Raw genomic sequence first — 19,669 nt, forward strand, 5'->3', positions numbered from 1 at the left:
AATTCTCAAAGAAAGTTATATTTTAGAAATTAAGAATTAATTAGCAACCCAAACAGTAGTAAATCAGGAATCAAAAGATTAAAGTTTTAGTCCCAGCTGTATCATTACCTAATGCCCTTAATCAAGCCTTTTCTTTTCTCTTTCTCTTTCTTTCTTTCCTTTTCTGAACATTCACTGTTCTAGAGACCGGATATAGAACAGTGACTAAGAAGAGATGTGGTACCTGCTTTCACGAAGCTCGTATTCTAGGAGGGTAAATAAAACCAAGTAAATCACCACATACATAAGATAATTCCGATTGTGCTAAGTCCCACAAAAGGAAAAACAAAAGGTCCTCAACAGAAAAATAGGAGGAGCCTTCTTTACACAGGGTATGGTCATGAAAGAGCTCTCTAGAAAGGCAGTCTTTATGGTGGAACCTAAAGAACAATATAGATTTAGCCATTTAAAGAACAGTCCAGGCAGAGAGGATGAAATGGCAAAGGTCCTGTTTGGGGAAGGCAGAAAAGAGCCTACTCTGTTTGAAAAACTGAGAGAAAACTCTCCCAGTTGAGACATGGAAAGCCAGGGGAGAATGGCATAATTGAGGCTGTAGAGAGAGGCGAGGCCAGATCATGCAGAACCTTGTACACTGTGATTAGAATAAAAGCAACAGAAACATTTTAAGCAAGAGAGGATATCATGCTTTGCGTTTTGAGAAGAGCACTCTTTGGGTTCTGTGGAGAATGGAAAAGGATGGTAGGATGACGGTGAGAAGTAGACATTACCAGTTAGAAGACTAGGCAGTGATTCAATAGGTCACAGTTGCATTTGGAGTAGGATGGTGAAAGAAGAGAGAGAAAAGTCAAATGGAGATATACTGAGATCAAATCAAAGGGCCTATTTTTGGTTTGGGTATGAGCAATAAGAAATAGGTATGAATTGTGGCTGACTCCTGTGTTTTTGGCTTGAGCATCAAGGTAGATGGTGATGCAATTATTGAGAAGGAGAAGAATACAGGCTGGGGAGGCAAGATGAAGTTCCATTTTAGATGTACTAAGTTTGAAAACAGTGTGGCAACCAAGAGGTGATAGGTGACTCTTCTTCAAGTCTGGTGTGCTCAGAGAAGAAGTTCGGGCCACACACACCAATGAGAGGACCATCCGCATAAAGGTGACATTTAAATCCATGAGAATGGAAGATATTTCTCACAGAAAGTACCATGAATAAAGAGAGGAAGGCCCTGGATCAAAGATGGTGAAGGAGTCAACGAAGGAAATGTGGCTTGGGGGGTAGAAGAGCAAGAGACTGAAGTGTTCTGAAAGGCAAGGAGAAAACATCTTTGAGGAGGGAGCAACTGGGACCAGTGCTGTTGATGGGGGCAAGAGACATCTCCTTCCAAACTGGAGACCTGGGGGTGTTTGTGCCTTAACGAGACTGATTTCAGTGGATGGCAGAAAAAGAAGGCAGAATGGAATGCTCTGAAGAGTTCATGGGGACTTCAGCCGAGTTATTCTAAACAGCTCTCCAACTGAAAATAACGAACACCACTAAACATTAAAAAAATCTTCTAAAACGTATAGCCAACTTGGCAACAAAGAGTTCCGAAGTTTAGAACAAAGAGAAAGCAGGAATCCTGAGGTAAGTGGACTGTGAAGCCAGCTTTCACTCTACAGCATCTGGGCATCCCTGATGACCGGAGCTTCTATTTTCAGGAGAAACACAACATAAAGCCAGGATGGTGACAAGGAAACTCAGAAGATTGTCACATAAAGCTGGAACCTAATGAAGATGAACTGAAATAAATTTACCTGCAGAAAGAGAAAACAAGGAAGCCTGCCTACTCTGACTTTGGTACTGGATAGAGGAGAGAAAAAAATTATCTAAGAATTTGTAACCACAGAATTGCCCTCATGGCTTTGCTGCTCAAGTTCACACTGACTTTATGATATGAAAAAACTTAAGCAGAGAATTTATTCTAAAGTCATCCCAGACTATAGTGCTTCCAGCCACCTGGAAGAAGTAAAAGTAAAAAAGTAAATCCTTTTCAGAGGAAAGAACATTCAACTTGGGCCTCACAAAATACCCCTAAATTCTCAGAAACATGAGTTCACAAAAAAACAAACACACAAACAAATAAGTATAAATATATTTCTGTACAAACACATGCATATACACAAGTGAGTAAAAGCCAGCAGAATCATATCTGTACATATCAGACACAATATAAATTAAGCATTAAACAAAATGAGAATTCAAAGTATGAGTCAAGAACATGAGACAATTTTAAAAAGACTAAATAAAGTAGAAAAAAAACAATTTTTATATATGAAAAATACAGTAACCAAAATGAACAAGTTAAACAGATTAATAAACAGGTTAAACAGATTAGATACAAATAGAAAAAAATTAGAATTGGACCACAGATCTGGAAAAAAATTATCACAAATACAGGACAAGGAGACAAAAAGACGAAAAACAAGAAAGAGGTTATAGGACATGGAGGACACAATGAGCTGGTCTAAAGTGTGTCGAATCAAAGTTCCAGAAGAGAGACTAATGCGGAAGAGGCATGCCGTAGACTGGATGTTCCCCCAACCACACCAAAGCTTAAATCCCTACTGTAACTATTGAGGGTGGGAAATCCTACTATGGTAATTGAAAGGTGGGGCCTTGAAGAGGTGATTAGGTTGTAGGTCCACGCCATAGTGAATGGATTAATGGTGGTCAGGGGCATGGTTCTGAGGGCTTTAAAATGAGAGTGCATAAGGAACTATCTCTCTCTGCTCTGCCATTTTCTGCCATGTGAGACCCCTGGGTCACGGTTGCCATCACCAGATGTCTTCCCTGACTTTGAACTTCCCAGCCTCGGAAAGTGGAAACAATAAATTTCATTTTCTTATAAATTACCCAGTTCTATGTATTTTGTTATAAGCAACAGAAACGGACTAGTACGAGGCAATATTTAAAAAGATAATGGTGATAAATTTCTAGAATAGATACAAGTTATTACTCGTTAAATTCAGAAGCCCAATGAATCTGAAGCAAAATAAATAAAAATACCTAAGTTAATCACATAAGAGTCAAATTGATAAACATCAAAGAGAGAGAAGAGATCTCAAAATAGCCATGGTGAAAAACAGACTTTTTACAAAGGAACAACAGTCAGACCAACAGCCAATTTCTCAACAGCAATAATCAAACCCAGAAGTCCCTGAAATGACATCTTTAACATTCTGACAGAAAATAGGTATCAATCTAGAATTTAAAACTCAGTGAATATATTCTTCAAGGAATGGGAAATAAAGTTAAACTCAGACCATCAAAAACAAAGACAATCACCAACGGACCCTTACTGAAGGACACGTTATAGGATGCACGATACTTTATGGGATAAAAAAAGATAGGAGAGGACTAAGATAATGCATAATAAAGATAAAAAGATAATAAATCAGGAGAGGAGTGATCACGTGAAACATTCTAAGGTCTTTATGTATTGCTCAGAGGAGAATAAAGATACTGATGAAATTTAGGTTCTGTTTAGTTAATAAGTTAACATTTTATGGTAACGACTAAAAGAATAACTGGGAGAGAAGGACATGGAATTTTTCATGAGGTATGGGTGTGAAGGAGACCAGAGAATCATGCTGAATCTGGAGAGGGATGTGATATTAAAGGCAGAATATTTAAAGATGGGAAATGCCAGAGCATGTTGCATACAATGGGAATGATCTAAAAGAGAAGAAAAGATTGAGGATACCAAAGAAAGAACAATCTAAGGAGTAAAATGCTTGAGAAGGCAAGAGGAGTGGGGATCTAGAGCCTCTGTAGGAGAGAGAATCCTTTTGTGGTAAAAACACTGAAACTTTCTCAGTCTTAGCTGTCGCATATGTAAATTGAACGGACAAGAATGAACGTCTGCTGAGTATTTACTATAGTGAACCACTATGTTCAGTGTTTTTTATATACATCTGTTATTTAATCCTCACTAAAACCAGAAGAGAAGATTTTAATATTTTGGGAGGCAGTACTATATATGGTTAAAGAATGCAGATTCTGAGGCTAGAGCATGGGTTATTCCTATAACTAAGTTTGTTAATTTGGGCAATTACTTAACGTCTATCTATCTATCTCAGTTTTTCATCTATGAAATAGGAGTGAAAATAGTACCTAACTGTAGAGCTGTTGTAGGGATTAAATTTCAAAGTACATATCCACTGCCCTTTCTGTTCAGCTCTTACCTCCTCTCTGGAGTGTGCCTGGTCCACCAAGTGGCAATAACCACCCCCTTCCTGTACTCTATGCATAATACATGTTATTATAATTGTGCCTATTATTATACTGTAATTTTTTGTTTTCATATTTCCTCCACTATACTATAAGCTAGGAACCACGTCTTACTACTCTTTGTATTAAAGACAAGGACTGTTTATTTATACACATCTCTTAAGACCTAGAATAATGCCAGACACATAGTAAACGTTCAGTAAAAGACTGCTGAGCTAAACCTCTGCTAAAGCAACAAACAAGATTTCTATTGAGTAGATCTGACTTCTTTCAACTGCCTTCTCAAATACCAGTGTTTGAACTAAAGGACTGTTTAGATTATGCACTCCTTGTATAATATAATTGGCATACTGTAGACCTTTGAATATAAAATAAAGATAAAAGCTGGCAGGTTAGTTCAGTTGGTCAGAGCATGGTGCTGACAACACCAAAGTCCAAGGTTTGATCCTTATACCGGCCAGCAAAAAAAACCCCTCAAAAAAACAGATACTGAAGATACTAGTTCTGGGCCTGAAAAGTAAGTTTTGATGCTTACTGAGTTTAAAAGAAAATTATGTATGAGACTACTAGATTTTTTTTTCTAGATATAATTAGTCATTCCAAATCATTTCAAATGTTCCAGTCTCTCAAATGTCTCTAAGAAATTGGGACAATTAAAATGGGGTTCTGATAATCCAAAAGATAGGGTACTGAAGTCATTAAGTTATTTCTCATTTCATATTTATAAAATTCTTTACGATATTATTAGTTAACAGCTATGGAAAAAATATGCAATATCTTTTAAAAAAATTAAGTGATTTTATGAGCCATATGGAATATTTGTTATTTTTCAAAGGATGTTGTAATCCTTCCATGTAAATTGTCATTTTTACAGCACAGAAATCTTTTTCAATATATTTCTCTATAAATAGATAAAATAAAATTATGCTTACCTTTTGGAAAGCAGATGCAGGTGAAATAGCAAACATATTTCCCTCTCCAAACACTTCTGCCCAATTCCTTTGAGACACTTTCATTCTGTTTTTAAAATGGTATTCATTATCAGGATTGAAAGCCTAGATTCAAAGAGAACAAAGAAACGTTTTTATCTATTTCTATAGCAACACATATTAGCATTAGAAAAGAAGATAAAAATATAGCCTTGGACTCCTTCATCAGTGGAATCTTTCAAGAATACCAACAAAACATACGCCTTAGCTAGTGCAGAGGACTAATGTGGTGCTTTCCTGTCCTGTTCAATGTTCACTGTGAGCGAAGAGGAGGTAATGGGATGAGAGGGCTGACTCAGGCAAGGTGATGCCCACGCTCCAGATGTGCTAGAGCTGCCACAGGGAGAGCAGAGCAATAGGGGCAGTGAAGACAGAAGTCAGGAGGGAAAAACATGAAAAACATCTTCATACAGCTACTTTTATCTGTTGGGAAAAAAAGCCAAAAACCAAACTACATGAATACCCTATGAGAAAGCACTTAAGATGCGCATAATCAGAGAGAGCTAAGAGAAAGCTATTTAATCACTCTATGAGTTGAAAAATCCATTCAAATTAGAAAGGTACTTCTTTCCAACTGAAATCACGAGGTGGTTGCTGTGCTTTTAAAATAAAAAGCAAGGACCCTAAAGCTAAGCTAACATCTTTAATGATAAAATCATTATCACCCATTATTAATTAAAAGTCAGAGAATAGCAAGTATTTTAAACAAAATGAGAACACAAAGTATTTCATTTTAGAAATACTATACCATTGTAAGCACGCCCAGGAGACCAATGGGAATTGGATCTTGTTTAATTCTCTCTGCGACCAGCTCTATTAATAGCATCAACATATTGTAGATTCCTTCATGAATTTCAGTACCCCACTTGTGAACAGCACTTGATGTCAGGAGCTACAAAAACATAAAGGACAGTCTAGAGTCTAACTTGAAAAAAGAAAATAAATCTACAGTTAATCAGGTCAATCTCAAATAATCAAGAGATGATGACCGAAATACCTTTTTTTAAAAAAAATGTAGATGACTGACTTTAGAAGACCCATGGCAACAGTCCATTTACTTGTTCATTTATTTCAAAGTCAACACCAAATTTTGTTTTAAATTTTAATTCCTTTGCATTAAAGTACTTTGCTTAAAAGAAAATTTTTATTTGCTCCTCTATTTTTCATTATTACTAGGGTAGGTGGTCAAGTTGTGTAGAACAGTAAAAACCTGACATAATTCCTGGTACTACTATTTTCTAGCTGTGTGGGCTTGGACAAATTTAACTAAATTCTCTCACAAAGATGTTACTAGGATCAAAATATATAACAAACATCAAAGCATTTTATAAATGGTAAGGCATTATTAATATATCTTGACCATTGGCTGTCAATATTAATCAGTATTTCTGGAATCTAAGAAATGGATGCTATATTTCCTGAATTCTAACATACATATTCTTTTCACAATTTCTAACATCCCAGAAATAGGACTGCATTTCCCACCTGTTGACCGGATGACAGCAGGGCTCTGAATGAGAAAAAAATTTTTAGCAATATCTTCTAACCTATTTACTTTGCTTATATTTTCCTTTTTGGTATGTACAAAAATAATATTTAATATTTTAAATGTTTAAGCAAATCTAAAATAGTTCTAAGTAATAAGACATTGTAACTGCTTACTTTGCAGCTATTTTTCTTAAACGTAAACATCAAATATAAAACAATGGTGCATCTTATAATCAAATGACTTCTCAGATTCATTAGAAAGGAGAGAAATTAACCACCACCCCCCCCCACCCCCCCCACCCCCCCCGGTGTATCCTCAGTCTTCTAGTCCTTGGAGAAGTCTAATTCAGGAACAACTGCCAAAACAGGGAATGAGAAAACAAAGGATTTCACTTAAATTGGTATGGTGGTTTCATGTTTTTGTAAGATTCCCCTTCAAAGGGAAAATACTACACAATAAAAATTTCATCTTGGCCACACTGAGAAACACTTAAAAAGAACAGCCTGAGAGGGCCCAAACTTCAATAGCTAAAGAGAAAAATCTTGGTTCCGGATTTTCTACATACCAATTAGCTGTACTATTTGCTCAAATAAGCAAAAATAGGACTGATTTTATATAAACCAGTGAGTTACTATTTTTGCAAGAATTTTTTTGCCTGACTATATATTCCTCTTATACTTAAAAATTAAATAATAAAGCAAAATGAAGCAGAGATTAGCATTTAAGAAGCTTCATGTGATTATAAAATAAAAATATATATGAATTAAGCACCACTCCCTCTGGTGCCATCTCATTTGTTCATTTTTTTCATGTTAAAGATGCAGTTATGTTTACCTTCTAGAAGAGATGGGAAAAGACAGGCAACACCTTGTGGGGAAGGTGTACACAAGGTTTAAACATAACCATGCACTATGGCCCAAATTAGATTATCCTCCCTGCCTGAATATCTTAATAAAAAATCCAGGCTGCCTGGAGGTGCAAGGTGATGACCATAGAAATGACGACAAAGCTCCTTTTGTGCATTTTATTCATTCAGCCACTTATTATTCACACTCTTACTTCTAAAATGCTTTTAAGTATTGTAAGTAAATACTTGAGCTTGTAAGAAAAAGCCTGGGGAAGACAAGAGAGAGATGGTCATCATATCTGGAGACACAGCTAAGAGAAGCAGTACCAATTCCATCAAAAGCTACTGAGTTTCAAAATTAATATATAAATTCACACACACACACACACACACACACACACACACACACACACACACACACACACACACACACACACACACACACACACTGGGGGGGGGAAGAAGATATAACAAGCACAACTACTTGAAGTTGATACGACAAGCAAACAGAAAGGACATTATTGGGGGGAGGGGGGAGGGAGGAGGGAGGGAGGTTTTGGTGATGGGGAGCAATAATCAGCCACAATGTATATCGATAAAATAAAAATTAAAAAAAAATAATAATAAAATAAATAAATAAATAAATAAATAAATAAAAAGCAACTGAGTTTCCTGGCAGCCAAGCCTAAGGGCACACAGAATTCTGTAGCTCTCCTCATTTAATAAAAGGAAGCATGCCTAATTGATGGGGAGGAGAACCTTTTTAATAGCTCTAAACTGTAAAAGAATTTAACACTTTCACATTAATAAAATTGAATAACATTATGCAGGGTATCTTTTTGCTCATAGTTTTACAGAAAAATAACCTTTTGACCTTTTGACCTTTTATTATACTGTTACTAACAGCTGAGAGCATAATATAAAACAGTTCTCTGAAGCACCTCTGTACACCTCTCTGAAGCATCTCCAAATATGCAACTTGCTGTTGAACTGACTTTATACAGGGCTTTCTGGATCTGGAAATCCTCAACCTAAAGATCCTTTCCTTAGACTAATAAGCCCTTTTACATGTCCCTGAATAAATTTACATTTTCCTTCTCTGCAAATTTATACATATAATATGTCTCAGCATGTTATATTAAAAAATTTTGCTATTTAAAAAAGCTACTAGGATTCTTTTTTTTTTTTTTTTTTTTTTAAATATTCTGTTGCCTAGTAACAGGAGTCTGAAATACTTAGGTGTTATCAGCACCACACTCTGGACCTTGGTGTTATCAGCACCACACTCTGAAACAACTGAGCTAACCGGCCAGTTGTTACTAGAATTCTTAAAAGAATTCTTAAAAGTTCAAAATTACTTAAACTACAAATTGGTAGATGAATTCATCTAAAATGAACGTAAGTCTTAATTACATATAATCTCTACCCTAATGACAATTTTAAAAGATTTCTCCTTTTTTTTCAAACACGAAGCTACTTTTGTTTCTAAGATTAATTTTGTTATTTTCTAAGTCTGAGATCAAGGGAGATTCTATCAAAATGCAGCTGGGAATAATCATTTGCAATAGACAGTTTGTTTTACTGGATTTTAAGATAAATACAAACTTTACACCCATTTGTATTTCTAGTGGTTTACTTGCATGTGGGACAAAATAGACGTCAAAATCCCGAAGTACACGACAGCAGGAGACTCACTGATTCATTCGACAAAAAATTTACTGAGCTCTTTCTATGAACTAGGCACTTAGTTATAGCTGGGGAAAACAGCAGTTGTCTATGACAGACATAGTCCCTGCTCTTTTGAGAATTCAGGATTCATGTCCTGAAAAGGGAATCATGCTGAGTCAGACGGCTCTTAGAAACAAGATTCCTGTGATCTCCAATTCTGACTGTTAAGAAAAATTGCTTTCTGAGAGATGTGACCAGAACAGGAGCAAGTATGTCACTCTGGCTCTGATAGGCTGCCACTCACATGCCATTTTGCCAATAGGAATACCTAACTTTCAGTAATTTAAGATAGCTGCTTCTGTCTCAGTAAAATAGTATGTGAAAAGTGGCTCATACTTTGACAAATAAATTCTAAGCACCACAATCCTTAGTTTACTAAAATGTGCAATTCCCTAGTATAATTAAGTCTTAACCTATTCTTCAGCAATTAAATAGTAGGAAGTAAAAGTAACAATCAACCAAAGACATGTGCAAACAATTAAATATTAAAGAAGTAAATTTTTTATAAGTCCCCAATTCAGAGCTACGTTTTTCATATTAGAGAAGTCCTCATTTGATCAAGATTCATAAATTGGTCTTACACATAAAAAACTAAAAGTATAATAAAAAGCCAGCCTACCTTCACTCCCACCAAAGCATCAGATTAACACATTTTTCTTACCTTTTTAAATGCTTCAGGCATACACCTATCCATAAATCTTTTACAATTCTCATCAGATTCGGAAAGACCTTAGTAAAATAAATAAAAGGATAAACCTTGTTTAGATTATAGGTAGTTTGTAAAAATTGTATGTATCATGCCAAATTCATACATATGGAACTATTTATTATAGAAATCTTGATTCTTAAGGGATTATTAAAAGTAGAATATATACATTCTGATGAAGGAATGGGCTGTGAAACAATCACAGCAGTAGACTAAATAAATACTAATTGGAACTGAAATGGTAGAACTTATGTTTCCATGTCAGAATAACTTCAATGATCTGATTAAATAGCTAACAATACACCACCAGAAGCTACTTACTAGCCATTATTGTCTTCCTAAGCAGTTCTATAAAAACAAGTATTTCCAATAAGTGCCAAAATTACTCTTCTTCCCTAAAACAAACTGATGAACTCTGTGTAATAAGATACACAGAATTCTGTCTGGCACAGTCCACACAATAAGTGATAAATACTTGCTGAATGAATGAATGAATACACTGTAAAATCATCCTTTGGAAGAAATGCATTTGTTTCTTAAACACAATAACGGATTTTGCTTCTGGTTGGGAATACTGCTGAACACACACACTTTTTTTTCACATCTGCTGCTTAGCAGAATACCTAGATCCTAACAGGCACTCAATAATTGCTGCCTTTAAGAAGCTAGTCATAAATGCACTGTAAAAGCCTATTAATATTAAATCTAATCCCAGTCAAAATATTTCCTTTTGATGTGTCTCATATTTAATCATGGTAGTAAACTATGCACACTCTTAATAAGAAGAAAAAAAAAAAAAAAAAAACCCTGCAAAACAGTGGCCCTATTAATTTTATTTTATAACTGAATTCAATATGAAAATAAATTATTTTCTCTTTTATAGATTTATAGTATACAAGTTTCCTTATATTGACACCCATCCTTCCAACCTAGTGATATTTTATTACTCTATTAGCTTAATATTTGTAAAGCATGTAAGACAATGCCAGGCACTTAATATGGACAAAATGTTTGTTAAATAAATATTACTTTCTTATTTTTTTTTTAAAAAAAAGCCTCTTTATTGGGCCTTACTTTAAAGTGCTCCAAGCTCCTGTGAAAAACATTAATTTCAATTTCTATAAAGCTTTTCAGTTATATTTTAAATAATCTTACACACTGCTGGAGCTAGAAGAAAGCAGTCAATTTAATTCAAAGTTTTTATTCCACAGGGGATAAACAAAGAGAATAAATGAGCTGTCCAAGATCACACAGACAGGCAATGACAAGAGCTAAGATTAAACTCAGGCCTCCTTTGAAAAAAATTTCCTCATGTGTTCTGAGGTTTGAAAACTCACCAAGTCTTGCTAGGTAAGTAGAAGCCAAGAGGCATTTGCCTAGTGATTCTTCTCGCTTGTAAGGGATGGACCAATGATCAGTCAAAACACGGCTTTCCAGTTCATATAAATTTGTTGTAGGGAATTCAATTCCTTCCCCTGAGCAGTTTCCATTTTCATCATTCTTCTGACAAAAAGGGATTAAGATAAAAAGCAAATAAGCTAATTAGTGACTGCTAAAAACTTAGAATTTGGGACAGAGTAGACACTTAATCAATGGTAGCTATTAATACCAATAGTGTGAACTCCACCTTTCTCATAATCACATCTTTCACCAAGAATCTTTCAAATATTCTCAACTTTTATCATTCTGGTATCCCTTCTCTCTCAGAAAGTAACCTCATCTGCTTCTTCAATAATGAACTCTCAATTTCTCATTAAAAAAATACCAAAACTATCTTCATCTCCAGCCATCCTGTCCTTGCCTCTCTTTTTTCACTAAGGGGATACATATCTTCAAAGAGGTATCTATATTTGCTTCTCCCTCTCCCCACCATTAACTCACTCCTGACACCACCCCAATCTGGATTCCAAGGCCCTACTGCCCCAAAGTGGCCATTGTTAAGGTCACCACTGAACTTTATATCATTAAATCCAATGACCATGTTTCAGTCCTTATCTTACTTCTGCCCACTGCCTCCTCTTGGAATGCTAGATTCTCTCCCCTTACCTCCCAGGACAGCACACTCCCTGTTCTCCTCCCACAGGCCTGCTGTTCCTAGTCTATCTCCTCTCCTGGTAAATGCTCCCCATCCCAGCCATCAAATACTAGAGTTCCTCAAATTTCAGGGGCAGGTCCTCTTCCCTTCTGGTTCTAGTCTATCTCTCTGGATGATCTCATCCATACTCTAAATTTCAATTATCTACTATCTGCCAATGACTCATAAATTTCTATTTCCAGCTTAGATCTCTCCTATGATCTTCAGACCCGCAAATGCACCTGCCTGCATCTTCTCTAAATCAATGTGTCCCCCAAACCAAATTCATGACCCTCTCCCTTCAATCCTGGTCATTACTCATGTTCTCCATCCCAGCACCACATTCATCTAGTAGACACCAGACACCAGGGAATCATTCACAACACTGTGTTCTCCCATCTCTACCCCCAAGACGTGGTGATTAGACCTCCTAAGTTCCCCTCCAATCCATCTAGTTCTGTCCGTTTCAATAGCTACTACCTAGCCCAGGCTACCACTGTTTATGCCTAGAGTATTCCACCAGCTTCCTAATTGGTCTCCCTCATCCCCACCCTTACACCACACATTTGTTCTCCATACCGATTTTCATATAGCACAAATCTAATGTTAACCCTAAAACACCTTAATGGCTTTCCTTTGTTAAGATAACCCAAAATCATTTTTTAAATGCTCTACAAGGCAATGAATGGTTTATCCCTTCTCTCCAGCCTTCTGCACTCCAGAGGGTTTCTTTGGGATTTGGTTTCTTGATAGACAAAATGCTCCCCGTATCAGACTATTTTCCCAAAAGGCCATAGCATATTTCTGGTCCCAAATGCTCTTCTAGAACCTTGCCAAACTCCCATCAAAAGGCAACATTTAGGGCCAGCCTGTGGCTCACCTGGGAGAGTGTGGTGCTGATAACACCAAGGCCATGGGTTCGGATCCTATATAGGGATGGCTGGTTAGCTCACTTGGGGGAGCATGGTGCTGACAACACCAAGTCAAGGGTTAAGATCCCCTTACCGGTTATCTTAAAAAAAAAAAAAAAAAAAAGGCGACATTTATTTCCCCTGGCTCTGAACCAGGGTGGGACTGTGTGTGGTCCTGCCTGGACGAACAGAATGTAGCAGAAGTGACACTGCATGATGTCCAAGCCTAGGTCACTAAAGGCAATACAACTTCCTCCTGGCTCGCTCTCTCTTGTGACACTCACTCCTGGAACCAAGACGCCATGTCGTGAGGGAACCCGGGCTAAATGGAGAGTCACATATGGGTGTTCTGTCCAACAGCCTCACTGAGATCCCACCGGACAGCCAGCCCCTGGAGGCCAGTGAAGGAGCTTTCAGATGAGTCCAGCCTCCAGCCATCAAGTCACCTCCAGCCATCAAGTCGCTGCCAGTTTTCCAGCTGAGGCCCTAGACATCATGCAGCAGAGATAAACTGCTGTCTGAATTTCCTCCCCACAGAATCTATGAGCATAACAAAAGGTTGTTTTAGGCCAATATTCCTGAACTCATCTTTCTGCCCTCTTTAAAACCTACTTAATTTCTATACATCTTTAACTCTGTCAGGGAAGCCTTTCTAGAACTTTCTAGGTCAAATTCCTCCAATTACTATATACTCCGACCATCCTGAACCTCTCCTGAATAGCACGACGTACTCACAGATGTAATTTTACATTTATTTGTGATTTATTTTGTTTCTCACCACTAAACCAAGCCCAATGAGGGCATGAACGCTGTCTATTTTTGACCACCTCTATATTTCCAGAACCTGGTGCTTAACACAAAGTCAGTATTTAACGAGTACTGTTAAACGGGAAAGTAATCCATGCTAACAGTTTCAACTATTAGTGGGTAACTGCAAGACTTTCCTTCAGTTCTCACCATGCTAACTTATAATAAAGCAAATTGAACCCCAAACTGCCTAACATCTACTCCAGTTTTTTGGAAATCTAAATATTTTCACAATTCACTCTATAGTTCAATCATTACAAAATAAAATAATAAAAGCATTCCATTAAAAATATCGTCTTTAACCTCAATAAAGGAAAAGACCATAAATATAAAACAGAAATGATAAATGCACACAGAAAAAAACTACTTTCAATCCCATATCAATGATATCTAAAGGAATCCAACACTTTTTTTTTCAGGTTCGAGACAAAATTGGAATGAAAATAAGACAACCAACAGGAAGGTAATTAGGTACAGAAGACAATGTAAACTGGAAAGGGGGAGGGAAGGTGGGGGTGGTGAACTGAGAAGGTTTAGAATCATGATGTCTGGGAAAAATTCAGTTTTTAAAGTGCAACACTTCAGAAATACATTTAATTCATAAGTACTGTAAATAAGCTAATTTTAATTAAAGGAACCTAAGGGGACCCAAAGAATAAAAAATTTAGGACAGTCTTAAAATTGCACACATTAAATGCTTAAATTTATTAACCTAGGATAAAAGTAGAATTAAGGCATATAGAAAAAAAATTCACTTGGCTGATTCTGAGCAGTTATATGTCATTACTATGGGACATCGTTAATTTTTATAGAGTTAAGAGATCAAATCATATATGAAATCATCAAATGTACATAGCAGCTATAAAAACCACAAGCTTCCTTGGGGAAGGAAAAAAAAGTCTTAATATCATCAGTGTTATGGACCAACTGCGTCCCTGCCAAATTCATATGCTGAAGCCCTAACTCCCAATGTTACTATATTTGGAGATATAAATTTCTCCTTTAAGGAGAAAATTAAGGTTAAATGAGGTCATAAGAGTGGGGCCTTAGTCTGATGGACTGCTGTCCTTATAAAAAGAGGAAGAGATACCAGAGATCAGCATCCTTCCCGCCCCCCTCCCCCACCAATGCACAGAGGAAAGGCCATGAGAAGACACAGAGACAAGATGGCCATCTGCAAAAGTCACAAGAGAATCCTCACCAGAAACCAACCCTAATGACATTTTGTTCTTGGACTTCTAGCCTCCAGAACTGTGAGAAAATAAATTCCTATAGTTTAAGTCACCCAGTCTGTGGTGTTTTGTTACAGCAACCTTAGCAGATTAATGCTTAAATTTATTGACCTAGGGTCAAAGCACATAAAACCACACACACACACACACACAAGCAGTTGGCTGATTCTGAAGTGAGTATATGTCATTACTATGGAATATCTATCATTAATTCCTACAGGAGTTAATAATCAAATCACATATGAAATCATCAAATGTACCTAGCGGCTATTAAAACTAAGAGCATCAGTAATGAGACAAACAACACGTGCTCCTGATACAATGCACTATAAAGGGCACAATTATCACCTGTGTGGTATGTGCCAAAAATGTATAACCTGAATCCAATCATGAGGAATCCCAAAATGAAGAACAGTCTAAAAAATATCTAGCTTCTATTCTTTAAAAATGTCAAAGTCATGAAAGACCGAGGGAGAATAGACAGATATTACAACCAAATGCAACAAGGGATCCTGGACTGAATCTTTTTTTTTTTTAATTAAAAATATTTTAACATTTACTTGTACATATTTGTGTAGTATAGTGTGTTGTTTCAATCCATGCATATACTGCACAATGATTCACTTAGGCTAGATAGCATAGTTTTGTACCCATTAGCTGGACTAGATCTTAAAACAAGAAGTTGTGTTTGTTTTATTTTACTTTTTGGTTTCAAAGGATTTTAATACTGGATTAGTGCTAATTTCCTGGTTTTGTTAACTATACTGAGGTTATTTTAAGAGACTATCTTCATTTTTTGGAAATATACACTAAAGTATTTAAGGGTAAAGGGGCATCATGTCTGTAATTTATTCCCATACAGTTCAGGAACAACAACTACAAAACACATGTATCTTATATGCACATGCACATTACATATGTCTGTATATCTATCTATCTATCTATATATATACACATATACAGAGAGAGAAAATAATAAAGCAGATGTGATAAAATGTTAAAATTTGAAGAACCTAAGTAAGGTTATATAAAAATTCTTTGTACTAGTTTTGCAATTTCTCTGTAAATTAAGACATTAATTGTAATCCCCAGGACAACCACTAAGAAATAACTGAAAAAGATAGCAAAGTGGCAGGTGTAAATCCTGTCTTATATTAAATGTAAATGGACTAAACACTCCAATTCAAAGTGAAAGGTTGGCAGAATGGATTTTAAAAATATGATCCAACTATACGCTGTCTAGAACAGACACGTTAGGTTCAAAGATACAAAGAGGTTGAAATAAAAGGGTGTAAAAGATAAACATAAGAGAGCTGGAATGGTTATATTAGTAACAGACAGAATAGACATTAAGACAAGAAATATATTACTAGAGACTAAGAGACATTTCATGATAGAAAAGGTTAATACAATGAAAAATAAAATAAAGGATGGAAAAAGTGTACCATAAAAACAGTAGCCAAAAGAGACTTGGAGTGGCTATACTAACATCAGAAAAAAAAAAAAAAAAAGACATTATGTTAAACGACAAGAAAGGCTATTTTTTAATGATAAAGAGTTAATCCATCAGGTACACATAACAATTATAAACATATGTGCATGTAACAACAGAGACTGAAAATACAGGGAGCAAAAACTGATAGAATTGAAGAGAGAAATACACAATTCAACAATAGTAGTTGAAGATTTCAATACCTCACTTTCAATAATAAATCTAGGTAAAAGATCAACAAAGAAACAGAAGATTCAAATAGTATAAACCTACTAGACCTAAAACACATTTATAAAATACCCCACCCAATTACAGTAGAACATAGATTCTTCTCAAGTGCACATGGAATATTGTCCAGGATAGCGCATATTTTAGGTTGTAAAACAAGCCTCAACAAATTTGAAAGGACTGAAGTCACTCAAAGTATGATTCAGTTATCTGACTACAATGGAATGAAATTAGAAATCAATAGCAGAAGGAAATTTAAGAAATTAAAAAAACATGGGACGATAAAACAACACATTCCTAAACCCCCAATGAGCCAAAGAAGAAATCACAAAGGAAATTAGAAAATGCTTTGAGATGAATGAAAATTAAAATATAACAAAACTTATGGGATGCAGTGAAAGCAGTGATTAGATGGAAATTTTTAACTGTAAATGCTCATAATTAAGAAAAAAAGAAAAATCACAAATCAATAACTTAACCTCCCATCTTAGGAAACTAGGGGGGGAAAAAAGATCAAACTAAATTCAAAGCAAATAGAAGAAAGAAAATAATATACAGTGGAAATAAATGAAAGCGAAAAACAGTAGAGACAATAAACAATACCAGAAATTGGTTCTTTGTAAAGATCAACAAAATGGACAAATTTTTAGCTACACTGACACACAGAAAAAGAGAGAAGACTCAATTTAATAATTTAACAATCAGGAATGGAAGAGGAAATATCAACATTGATCTTGCAGAAATAAAAATGATTATAAGGAATACTGTCAACAATTGCATGCTAACAAATAACCTAAATGAAACGGACAAATTCCTAGAAAAACATAACCACCAAAACTGACTCAAGAAAAAACAGAAAATCTGAAGACCTATACCAAGTAAAGAGAATGATTTATAATCAGAAACTTCCCACAAAGAAAAACCCAGGAACAGATGGCATCACTGGTGAATTCCACCAAACATTTAAAGGAGAATTAGCATCAACCCTTCACACTCTTCCAAAAAAATAGAAAAGGAGGGAACATTCTCCAACTTATTTTATGAGACAAGTATTGCCCTGATATTAAAACTGGACAAAGTACATGTCACAGCTATCAAGATGGCTATTATAAAAAATACAGAAAATAATAAGTGTTGACAAGGATGTGAGAAAACTGGAATCTTTGTACACTGCTGATGGGAGTGTAAAACTGCAGCTGCAGTGGAAAATAGTACAGTGGTTCCTCAAAAAAATCAAATATAGAATTACCATATGATCCAGCAATCCACTTCTGGTTATATACCTAAAAGGACTGAAAGAAGGGATGTGAACAGATATGGTACACTCATGTTCACAGCAATATTGTTCACAATAATCAAAATGTGGAAGCAACCCAAGTGTCCATCAACAGACGAATAAATTTTAAAAGTTGTGTATACATACAATAAAATATTATTTAGCTTTAAAAAGACAGAGAATTCTGATACATGCTACAACATGGGTAAACCTTGAAGACATTATGCCAACTGAAATAAGCCAATTACAAAAGGACAAATATTATATGACCCCACTTATATGAGATACCTAGAGTAGTCAAATTCATAGAGACAGAAGGTAGAAGGGTGGTTGTCAAGGGCTGAGGAGAGGAAGGTATGGGAAGGTCTTGTTTAAAGGTACAGAGTCTCAGCTGGAGAAGATTAAAAAGTTCTGGAGATGGACAATGGTGATACAGAACAATATGAATGTGCTTAATACCACAGAACTGTATGCTTAAAAATAAATAAAATGGTGAATTTTATGCTATGTATGAGAGTACTTCAAAAAGTTCATGGAAAGATTCATATTATCTTCTATTTTTCCACAAATTCTGTGAAGTACCATCACATATTTTACCAGAATTAAAGATACTACACACAAAAACTTACAGAACGATATTCCTGTAAATATTGATACAAAAATCCTTAACAATAAACTAGCAAACCAAATCCAGAAATATCTAAAAAAGATTATACACAATGGCCAAGTGGGACTTATCCCAGGAATACAAGGTTGGTATAGCACACAAAAATCAATCAATATAATATGCCAGAATAACAGCACAAAGGACCAAAAACACATGATCATCATAATTAATGCAGAAAAAAAATTCCTAAAATCCAACACCCTTTATGATTTAAAAAAACAAAAACTAAACAAAAAAACACTCAAACTAGAGATAAAAGAGAACTTCCTCAATCTGATGAAAGGCATATACAACTAACATCACACTCAATTGTGAAAGACTGAATGCTTCCATCTAAAATCAAGAACAAGACAAGGATGTTAGCTCTCACAGCTTCCCACAGCTTCCATTCAACATTGTACTGAAGCGTCTAGCCAAGGCAATTAGACAAAATAAGAAATAAAGGCATTTGGACTGGAAGAGATGAAATAAAACTATTTCTATTCACTGATGACATAATCTTGCATACAGAAAATCCTCAGGAATTCACTAAAATAACTACTGGAATAAATGAATTCAGCTAGGTTGCAGAATACAATAACAATATATAAAATTCAATTGTATTTCTATACAGTAACAATGAATAATCCTAAAATAAAGTTAAGGAAAATTATTTCCTACACAATAACATCAAAAAGTATAAAATGCTTAGGAAGTACAAGACTTGTATATTGAAGAATACAAAACAGCATTAAAATAAATTAAAAGAAGTCCTAAATAAATGAAAAGATATCCCATGTTCATGAAGTGGAACTTAAAATGGTAATATTTTCTAAATTGGTCTACAGAATCAATGCAATCAATGTCAAAATTTCAGGTAGCTTTGCAAAAATTGACAATCTGATCCTAAAACTCACACAGAAATACAAGGAACCCTGAATAGCCAAAACAATATTGGGGGGAAAAAAAAAAAGCTCA

The 19,669-nt window shown here is 35.4% G+C and overlaps 1 protein-coding gene across 4 annotated transcripts in view; it reads right to left on the reverse strand.

The window, feature by feature from the left end:
- Positions 1–19,669, reverse strand: part of USP24 (ubiquitin specific peptidase 24) — a 135,234-nt gene that overhangs the window by 94,126 nt on the left and 21,439 nt on the right. For 3 of the 4 annotated variants that reach the window (XM_063106914.1, XM_063106913.1, XM_063106911.1), the window contains exons 2-5: positions 11,363–11,528; positions 9,981–10,048; positions 6,004–6,147; positions 5,199–5,321 (exon numbers count right to left, since the gene is read on the reverse strand). In XM_063106914.1, the coding sequence (XP_062962984.1) occupies positions 5,199–5,321; positions 6,004–6,147; positions 9,981–10,048; positions 11,363–11,528 (501 nt within the window). The remainder of the gene's footprint in view (positions 1–5,198; positions 5,322–6,003; positions 6,148–9,980; positions 10,049–11,362; positions 11,529–19,669) is intronic. The other variant, XM_063106912.1, reaches the window with a different exon arrangement.

This window comes from Cynocephalus volans, chromosome 8, assembly GCF_027409185.1.
Source record: "Cynocephalus volans isolate mCynVol1 chromosome 8, mCynVol1.pri, whole genome shotgun sequence".
Lineage (NCBI taxonomy): Eukaryota > Metazoa > Chordata > Mammalia > Dermoptera > Cynocephalidae > Cynocephalus > Cynocephalus volans.